This window comes from Sinocyclocheilus rhinocerous, unplaced genomic scaffold (assembly GCF_001515625.1).
Source record: "Sinocyclocheilus rhinocerous isolate Xijiao unplaced genomic scaffold, SAMN03320098_v1.1 scaffold634, whole genome shotgun sequence".
Lineage (NCBI taxonomy): Eukaryota > Metazoa > Chordata > Actinopteri > Cypriniformes > Cyprinidae > Sinocyclocheilus > Sinocyclocheilus rhinocerous.
This window is the reverse complement of record NW_015657979.1, coordinates 49,700-59,899: the sequence shown is the minus strand read 5'-3', so window position 1 is coordinate 59,899 and position 10,200 is coordinate 49,700. Positions and strand designations below refer to the sequence as shown.

General features: G+C 40.6%; 1 protein-coding gene and 1 long non-coding RNA gene across 2 annotated transcripts; both read right to left on the bottom strand.

Annotated features, from left to right (window-relative positions):
• Nucleotides 1-715: 715 nt before the first annotated feature.
• On the bottom strand, nucleotides 716-2,204 carry LOC107721972 (uncharacterized). Its single transcript, XM_016530206.1, has 3 exons — nucleotides 2,185-2,204; nucleotides 1,253-1,881; nucleotides 716-852 (listed from the first exon to the last, which is right to left on the bottom strand). Exons 1-3 carry the CDS (start codon nucleotides 2,202-2,204, stop codon nucleotides 716-718), a joined length of 786 nt encoding a protein of 261 aa, XP_016385692.1.
• Nucleotides 2,205-4,425: 2,221 nt separating this feature from the next.
• Nucleotides 4,426-8,397, bottom strand: LOC107721975 (uncharacterized). The gene is made up of 3 exons (XR_001637758.1): nucleotides 8,331-8,397; nucleotides 5,070-5,172; nucleotides 4,426-4,559 (listed from the first exon to the last, which is right to left on the bottom strand). It is a non-coding gene; the product is annotated as an uncharacterized LOC107721975 (long non-coding RNA).
• Nucleotides 8,398-10,200: the final 1,803 nt, after the last annotated feature.

The following is a 10,200-nucleotide window of genomic DNA, read 5'->3' as shown; positions in this document are numbered from 1 at the left end:
GTGAGGCCTTACTCTTTTTTTTCTGTGGTACCATCTTATCTTTTAGCCCTTGCCTTCTGCTGCAGTATGACCAGTGTGAGATGTCATCCCAGGTAGGCAATGTCATACTTTCAATATGCAAAAATGGTTCTGTAATGAGAGCTTCCACTTTCTCAGGCTCAACTATTTTTCTTGACTGCTCTTTCCTTGTCAGGTTAGAGAGTACAGGAGATAAATTAAGGGGCATGGAGCACCTGTAATAACCTGCAAACCTCTCGATAGCATGTACCTGCCTATTTGCAGTGGGTCTGGAAAAAGACTTGACCGCTTCCACCGTCTTCCTGCAGCTTTATTATGCTACATCTGATCTGGAAGCCCAGGTAACATGTTTCTTATAACCCTGGATGTCGCTTCTTCAGGCAATTCTTCTTGTACACTGTAAAAAAAATTCTGTTGTTTTTACAAAAAAAATTTGGCAGCTGTGGTTGCCAGAATTATTCTGTAAAAAATACATTAAAAATGTAAACATCTTTACTATTTAATGTAGTATAATTTACAGAATTATTATGTAAAACAAACAAACACATCCTGTAAAATTTACGGTAATTAATTGTTGGAAATAATGCCATTTAAAGCATTTTAACAAAAAAAATCCTGTTGTTTTTACAGAAAAAATCTGGCAGCTGTGGTTGCCAGAATAATTCTGTAAAAAATAAAATTTTAAATGTAAACAACTTTACAGTATAAAACTGTACATAATTTGGGAGCTGCTGTAACAGGATGATTGCGAACTACCGGGTGAACGATGCTGCAAGGTTGCGAGAGGTTCTGGCGAGGCACTAACAGATGAGCTGCTTGTTTCAGGAGTCTGGCCTTCAAAACACACAAAAAGAATGGTCAGTAACACAATCTGAATGTTTTTATATTTAAGACCTTTTTTTTAGGCCTGCTACTTGGGGAAGTGGTAGCATTCTGTTCTGCAATAAATGACTTACATCTCCGTTTCCAAATTTTATATTTAATTATAAAAACATAACAGTAAAAAAAATGAACACTTTACAGTAAGGTTACATTTGTTACCATTAGTTAACATAAATGTACATTTAACAATATACTTCTACAGCATTTATTAATCGTTGTTGGTTAACATTTACTAATTCAATTAATGGTAACAAATGAAACCTTATTGTAAATTGTTACCAAAAATTTGAAATGGCAGAGAAATTGAAACACCAAGAATGGGGGGAAAAAAAGAAAAAAAATATTAACTTACCACACACAACAAGGGTGGGAGTCAAATTTACTTTTTCCATTTCTACTTCCTCTGCCAGGCTTGTGTCCTCCACATAATGGTACATTGCGTCTTCCTTCTCGTTAAAGTAGGAGAGCAAAAGCAGCAACATCTCGGTCACGTCTTGAGAGCAACTACCCACCTGTTCCCTCATCATGTTACACTTTGTTACAGCCTGCAGGAATTTTTGGTTCTTGTTCACACCAACAGTACTGAAGTAGTTCAAGAGTCGTTTCCCCTTCAATTCCAGATTCCGCGTGAAAGTTTCTTTAAGACCAATTCCGGTAAGTTCCTTGAAGTGAACTGCCATGCCAAGTTCATTGAACCAAAATGGCCACTCCTCCAGAAGGCATTTTATATTTTTACCCTGGTTGACTTGTTTACGCTGTGTGTAGAAAGTCAACTTCATTAGATGTTTGACCTCCTCTAGATTTGCAGCAGTTTGCTGAGACATCATCTTCAGTTTTTCTTTCTTTTCCTGTTGGCTTTCAGGGGTCTCTCCAAGGGGCAGGAATTTTACGTCCCAGTTAATGCACCCATAAGTATCCTGGATTGCCCCCTCCACTACATGGTCTTTTAAGTGGCATATTAGTTCTTTTGCTGTGTGAAACCTGCGGTCACACAACGAAATGGCACATTTAAAATCGGCAACAACGGCTCTAGCAGTAACGGAGGATGCGGACTGGTTGTGATCCCGATAAAAATGAGCTTTAAAAGCTGCGTAAGTACAAAATGTCCGCTTACAGTCAGTACTAACACACTTGAAAAAACAATGGGGTTCGTTTCGGTGAACTCTACAGTGCAACACATAACCCCTCAACGTCTCTAGTGTTTTGCTGCAAAAACGACACTTAATCATTTTTAGCGAACTAACAAAATCGTTCGTTTTTTTCAGCCTTTAACAGTTAACTTACACTGAATCACCCCTCGGCATTATTATTACGACGGCAAAATACCCTCGGTCAAATACAGGTGCCTGTACGTCAAAGTCTTTAAAGTAAACGAACTTTTCTCTTACCAGTGCTTCAGTCCGTGATTTTGCTAATCGTCACACATCTCCACGCGCTGGCAGATTGGGCGCGCACTCACTAACGATCCGTGAACTTCGTCAAGATGGCTGCTCCCGCGATAATCAGAAATCAACTTCACTGCTTAGTGATTGGACGAGGCAGAGTTCATACTTTGAAATTCAAATGCAGACATTAATTTATGCAAGAATGTACATTGTACATAGAATAAAAATGCTGTTACAGTTAAAAATGACCTTAGCAATTTCATTGTTTTTCTATTTACAAAATTTTGATGTCATGATTTTACAAAAATTCACTGTTAATTTCAAGGACATTTTTTACAGTGTACCCTCTGAACTCATATCGGATGCTCTCATAACGGACGATTACATCATCCTTCTAGGCTGTTGCAAAGTCTTGATGTGGATAGACAATTACATCCATCAACCACCAGAACGAGTGGTTAGGGGTCTCTGAACTGATTTCTGATTATAGTTTTCTTCTGATTGTTCCCCAATCTCAACCATGAGCAGGCACTCAGATGAGAAGACAAAGTCATGCAGGGTGAGCTGAGAGCAAATTTTCTTGAAATTAATTTGACAATGCTTGCACCATCAATCAGATGGGCTCGAATGGTCACGGATCCCACCTCTTCACCTGCCATGTATAGTCCCTGCCAAGATGCAGGAAATGTTCAGATAGTAAGCGAACCAGTTTTAACACTGTATATCAAGAGCATACTATGTGTGTATTGGTTCATATGTGTTAGGCTTTGAACAGCAACATTTCTCATGGTTTGTGCCAATTTAGTTTTGCAAAGTTTGCAACCAATATATATTCATGACTCCTTTTGGCCTATAGTGGCCTTTGCGATTTGCTCTAAATGACTCAAAGTAGACCTTCATCAGTGGCAGCAGAGGGATGGATGAGAATGGTCCAGCATGGTTGTTGCCTTGTTTAATCCAAAAACCTTAGAAATGGCATTGGAACCTTTTCCAAACTGATGTTTCTGAACAACTTATTTTTCTCAGCAGTTTGGAGTTTCCTTTATTGCGGCACTTTTTGTTAGAAGCTTTGAGGTGACTACATATAGGTGAAATTTTAACTCAACAGGTCTACTTCAGTCCAGCGAAAATGTTGTTGATTTCTTTCTTTCACTGGGGAAAAATGGGGTAAATGGTATTTTTGGTAACACTTTAATTTAGGGACCAATTCTCACTATCAACTACTTGTTTAGTGGCATGCATATTACTAGCATATTGACTGTTTATAAGTACTTATAGCACATACCTTAATTCATGCCTTATTCTGCATGGCCATGTTTTAGATCCTTTAATCCTAAACCTAACACCTACTTTACTAACTATTAATAAGCAGCAGATTAGGAGTTTACTGAGGCAAAAGTCATAGTTAGTAGTTAGTTAATAGTGAGAATTAGTCCTCAAACTAAAATATGAGCATTTTTTTTGTTTCTTTAACTAAAACTAAATAATTATTTAAAAATTATGCTACGTGTTTGCAGATTTTCTTTTATCTAAAGGATGAATTTAGGCATGAAACCATTCAATGAGAGGAATATTTAATTAAAGAGGGAATCAGGGTGGGGGAAAATACTTTTGCATGTCAAAATATGCATGGATGTGGCCTTGTTTAAGCCTGCAGTTTTAAGATATCAGTGAGAATTGTCTCAGTTGATCAGGCGAGGAGGTTGTCGGGTTTCCTTGGTGGTCCGGGTCAATCAATCTGTGTGTGGGAAGGCAGAGAAACATTAGCAGTCTTCTCACTTTTTACTCACAAACCTGTAGTGCTGGCATCCTTTTTTTTTTTTCTTTCTTTTTCTTTTTCTTTTTCTTTTTAGCTGAAACCACTTGCAGCTTTGTGTTATTTCCTCTCGTGTGACTATTAATAAGCAGCAGATTAGGAGTTTACTGAGGCAAAAGTCATAGTTAGTAGTTAGTTAATAGTGAGAATTAGTCCTCAAACTAAAATATGAGCATTTTTTTTGTTTCTTTAACTAAAACTAAATAATTATTTAAAAATTATGCTACGTGTTTGCAGATTTTCTTTTATCTAAAGGATGAATTTAGGCATGAAACCATTCAATGAGAGGAATATTTAATTAAAGAGGGAATCAGGGTGGGGGAAAATACTTTTGCATGTCAAAATATGCATGGATGTGGCCTTGTTTAAGCCTGCAGTTTTAAGATATCAGTGAGAATTGTCTCAGTTGATCAGGCGAGGAGGTTGTCGGGTTTCCTTGGTGGTCCGGGTCAATCAATCTGTGTGTGGGAAGGCAGAGAAACATTAGCAGTCTTCTCACTTTTTACTCACAAACCTGTAGTTCTGGCGTCCTTTTTTTTTTTCTTTCTTTTTCTTTTTCTTTTTCTTTTTAGCTGAAACCACTTGCAGCTTTGTGTTATTTCCTCTCGTGTGTGTGTGTGTGTGTGTGTGTACTGTTTAGTGCCTTGCTGTTCAGATACCAGAGCTGCTCCCGCCTGCATACAACGACCTAGCCTTCACACTCGGTCATGTCCAGTTCACCTCAGAGGAACTTGAGTGGAAATGTGCTTGTTTCTGAAGAGTTTTTTGTAAGGCCATTGTATTGTATGTTGTGTATTGTATCCCCCCTAGGTCATGTGGTTCAATTTTCAGTGTTCTTAAGAATGGCTGTGGTGTTTCGTGATGTTTTTGCATTGACATATTTTCTGTGGAGCATGCATGCATTTTCTTCCTGAATGCTATAGACCGAATGGTCAGGGGTTGTTGTTTGTTCGATTGTATATACTGACCTTGGAATTGGAACAGTGAGCAAACTACTGTGTCTCAGCGGTTTCAAAAGAGGAGATGATATCCTGCTAATGTGCGTGTGGAAGATTCCAGCAATCCTTGAGACTGTGTTCAATGAAAACACAATTCGAAACCTTTGTCACATTGTGTGTCGCATTGATTTGCACATTCAAGCCAACTTTGATATGTTTACACTTTTCTTAGTGCAGAAATAAGCCATCTACAGATGCATATTATTTTATTGTCTATGTTTTAAGCTGCTGTTATATAACAAAACACTTTGATATGTTTTGCACACATTTGGAGCAGAATAAAAATGTCACACTAAATGGTTTAACTTCCTGTAATGGTTCATAGAACAGTTATTTTCTTCTTTTGTCGCTTTGAGAACAAAACGACTGTCAGAGTCTCATCTTTGTTGACATGGCTCATCTTTGATGATGCTGAGAGTTATATTTGTTATCATGTATTGACCAGGTAAAAATAGCCTGAAACTGATTGCTTGGAAATGCAGGTGCAATCAGTGAGAACGCTTTCAGCAGAATGGACATATAATTCAAAATTTTTTGGAGAGAAAAATCATCAGCTATACATGGATAACACATAAATGGATCTCTGTTGGATACTCATCTGTACAAACAATCATTGACAACACTTCCCATCATGTGTTGCTCTGTATGCCAATCATTAAGTTACGATCATTTGAAAGAACACGCAGCATGTAGTGTAAATGTGTTCACAATAACACTAATCTGCCTTAATTTGAATATCCATGCACAGACAAAAGGCGTTTTTTAATCCTCTGGAAAACTAATGTACTGTAAGAGCGGTTATTTATCATAAAAAGGCATAATGTCCATGGCGCGTAATGCCCCTTGTACAATATCTGGAACGTGCACAGTTTTTGTGGTGCACTTAGTAGGAGGTGGTGAACGTTGCTGTGCGCTACTTGTTTTTTTTTTAACCGTGTGCCACCTCATAGGGCGAGTGCGCTTTGGCAGTTTGCCTTGCCCCAAAAGCTACACTAGGATAGTAATAGCTGTAAGTCAACCAAAGCTTTTTTAAATGTGCATATTTATTCTTTTACCCAGTAGCCTGTGGGTTAGCTGTGGCAATATGTGATACTCGTTTACTGCCAGATATTTCTAGCTGATGTGATACAGAAAATTAGTTACATTATACTAATGAACAAAATTCTTCAATGCAAATATACAGTAAAGTTTCAAATTCAATGCTTAATCTTATAAATGCTGTTACATAAACATAATTTTATGACTTGCAGCTGAATATACTCTTATATCGTTCACTGCCGGAGACTGAATAATGAAAGACGGCTCTTAAGGCTTCCAGGGACAGCTGTGTCGCCCTTATAAACAATTCACTGTATGACTGGTTATTGAGTATTACTTTTAATGCAATTCTGAGAAATTATGTATTAAGCTAATCTTGCTCTGCCGGAGAGATGAGAGAAAGTGCATGGGCTTTTGGAGAGAAAAAAATAAAATAAATCACGAGACTTTAAAAGCTATAAATAAAGTCCATTTCCAAAATGGGCCATGATTCATTCTCTCAGTGTCATGCAAGGCAAGCTACATTTGAGTCCATATGAATATGGGTAACACTTTATTTCGATAGTCCACTTTAGACATTCTATTAACAGTAAGTAACTTTGCAACTACATGTCAACTAGCAGTTAGTAGAGTATTAGTAGACTGTCTGCTTAATATCTTCTAACACTTTCTTTGTCAACATTCTACTAACCCTAAACCTACCCTAACAGTCTACTCTGAGAGTTAGTAGACATGTAGTTGCAAATTAATGAGAATTAGTTGACATGTAGTTGACATGTAGTTACAAAGTTACTTATAGTTAATAGAATGTCTAAAGTGGACTATCAAAATAAAGTGTAACCTGAATATGCATTTTTATACAAATTGCTACTGTCTACTCACTTTTCAAAACCTGAAGGGCTCTTCTTTAAACACAATTAATGTAATTTATTAGCATGTGTAGATGCTTTGTTTTTATAATCAGTTTGACAAGATCCTGCCAGTGGTGCTGGCAACACAAATGCGTTTTCATGATTAAAGGGAATAGCATAGGACAAATAATTACCTTGACTTTTAAGTCCCTAACTTTACCTTAATGAATTAAAAATGCATTTGTGTGTTTTGTTCAAAGCACAGAGTACTGCGGACTTGAAATTATTCTTTACACAGCTACCCCGCTTGCTCTGTCAACAAATCTGACATTGAACACCTTACAAACGTTTGACCTCCATGACAGTAATTAAAACTCCTGGCCTTCTTGTAATTGGATGAGCTTTCACAAAAACCAAGTACCCAGTAGTTTGGTTTTCATAGTTGCAAAAACTTTCCATGTTTTGGGGATTTTGCATTTTGGCTTAAATCTGAGTAGCTGACGCGCTAAATCAGAGTGAATAAAAGATGACAAAATGGGTGTTTGTTTATTATTATTATTTTTTTTTTTTCGTTTGTTTTGAATTGACTATGTGCAGGCTATTGTTTTGAGGTCTCTGAATAATTTTGTCAGGGATCATCCAATGGAAAGTGTGCAGTGCTGTTAGAACAAGATAGCTCTTGTGTCCAGTGTGTGAACTACTAAAATCGTTTGGATTAAGAAAGCTTTTTCCCTCTGCTATGGGATTCAACAACACATTCATCTTAAAAACTTAAGTTGCTGCCTTAAATTGTTAAGTATAATCAACTTTGTTGTACAAGTCATTTCAATCGTAAATTTATATATAAAAAAAAAAACTAGACTAGAAAATCAAGTTGAATGGGGGGGAGGGGTGCTCAACTTAATTTGGTAACTTAAAGTTAAGACACAAGTTGCCATGACTTACTAATCATATCATTTAAAAAAAAAAATATGTTAGCATTCCTTATTACAGAATTTACGTTGTAAGACATTATTTTTTTTTATAATTAAAAAATAAACATGTGATATGCTCTCTCTCTCTCTCTCTCTCTCTCTCTTTACAGCTTACTAACATTAACACCGAGCAATACGTTTGTTACAGTAATTATTATTGTTGGTTAACATTAGTTAAAAATAATGTTAAATAACTATGTGATAGATAGATAGATAGATAGATTGTCTATTATATAATGTCAACCTCGTAGTACAGTTGAAGTGTCAAGAAACAGCATCTTCTGGAGAAAAAAAGAATATCATATTCATCTCTGTTTTCACTGCATCACACAGTGTGTTCACATTCTGAAGCATCAGTACCAAATTACCTTTGGGTGCAGGCTTTTCCGGTGTCATTGACTGGCGATGAGGGCAGTTTAGCTCTTTGTGTCTCCAAGGCCACTGGAAGAAGTATAATTGAGAAATCAGCAGGCCCCTTCACTTCCTACAAAGTCATTCGCTTACATACTGCGTTCCCTTTCAGTCGGTCACTCTCGACGTCACGTCGGATGACCGACGAATTGGGATCTCGCCTAGAGAGACCAATCCACTTAGAGTGTAAACTAAACGAGCCAATGCACATTGGCATGCGATTATTGCATCCAGCTGCCACTGATCACAGCGTGAGTATAAGTAGGCAGCAGATGCAGCGCATATTCAGCTTTTTGCTTCGGAGCCGAGTGGTTCTATCGTTCTACTCCTGACCTTCTGCTTACCGAGTGAATCTACAGTTCGAGTTCAAGCACGCTCTTCGAGGGCTCTCGTGCTGGCGGTACGGCGCTTCAGCAGCAGTGGTTTTCCCGTGTTGAGTGGGTTGCACACATCAGGCTGCACTACCCCCTGTTTGTGTTGCAGGCGGCCATCTCCCCTGTGCGCTTCAGCACACTAAAAGAGCATTTCTAAAAGAGCTCCACGGGTGGAACATCTTTTTAAAGACGTGTCTTTTTAAAGATGCCTTTCCATCCGTACGTTTCTGGATGCGGTCGTTACCTGGTGCCGGGTGATGGTCACGATCGCTGCCTCTCGTGTCTGGGCATTAAGCACGCTGAGGCGGCTTTCGTGGACGAGTCATGCTCCCATTGCGGGAGTATGACCGTCTCGGAGTTGCGGACCAGACTCCATTTTCTGCAAAGGGGCGGAGTGCCCGTGCCACTGCCTAGATCTGGGGTTCCCTCTGGTGGCAGCCGGGGGTACCCTTTTTCTGGCAGTGGGCGGACTGGTCTCACGGTCACGGTGAGGAATTCCCCTCCGGGGATGCCCAAGCCCGCCGGCACTTCGAAACCAGCGGAGCTCTCAAAAGAGCAGGCTGGACCCTCCCGGGGGGTACCACCTGTTTCTTCCGAGGCTCCCCCCGACGATCGGATGTCGATTGCAGCATCGGAGGGTGAGCCAGAGCTTTCTGGAGAGGAGGATTCAGCTGCGCTGCTCTCCTCTGGGACTGTAGCAATGCCTGAATCGGATCCAGAAATAATGGCTATGCTTTCCCGGGCCGCCGAGAGTGTCGGGCTCGAGTGGAATCTTCCACCGCGTCCCGAACCCTCAAGGTTGGACGATTGGTTTCTCGGGGTGGCCCGTGCTAGTTCTCAGGGCCCCACCCCAGTGCCTTTCTTCCCGGAGGTGCATGAGGAGCTCAACAGGTCGTGAACGGCACCTTTTTACTGCCGGAAGCCGATCTGCTGGTTCCTCCTCCCTCACCACCCTCGATGGTGGGGCAGCTAGGGGGTTACAAGGGTCCCCCCGGTGGAGCGGTCGGTTGCGATGCAGTTGTGTCCTAATACCGCCTCCAACCGGCAGGGAGAACCGTGCCTCCCCTCCCGGGTCTGTAGGTACTCGACTGCAGCGATGCCTATACGACCTGTGGAGAAGCTGCCTCCGCCTTACACGCTACGGCGTGATTGCAAGTGCACCAGGCCAAGGCACTGAGGAACTTGCACGAGGGTGGTCACGACCCGGAAGTTCGCAGAGAACTCCGCACCGCGGCGGACCTCGCGCCACGAGCGACGAAGGTTACGGCGCGGTCTCTGGGTCGTGCGATGTCCACTATGGTGGTCCAGGAGCACCATTTCTGGCTGTGACTGGCTGACATGCGCGAGACGGCAAGACACGATTCTTGAACGCCCCCGTGTCCCAGGCCGGCCTTTTCGGCGACACGGTGGAGAACTTGCCCAGCAGTTCTCCGCTGACCAAAGCAGACTGAGG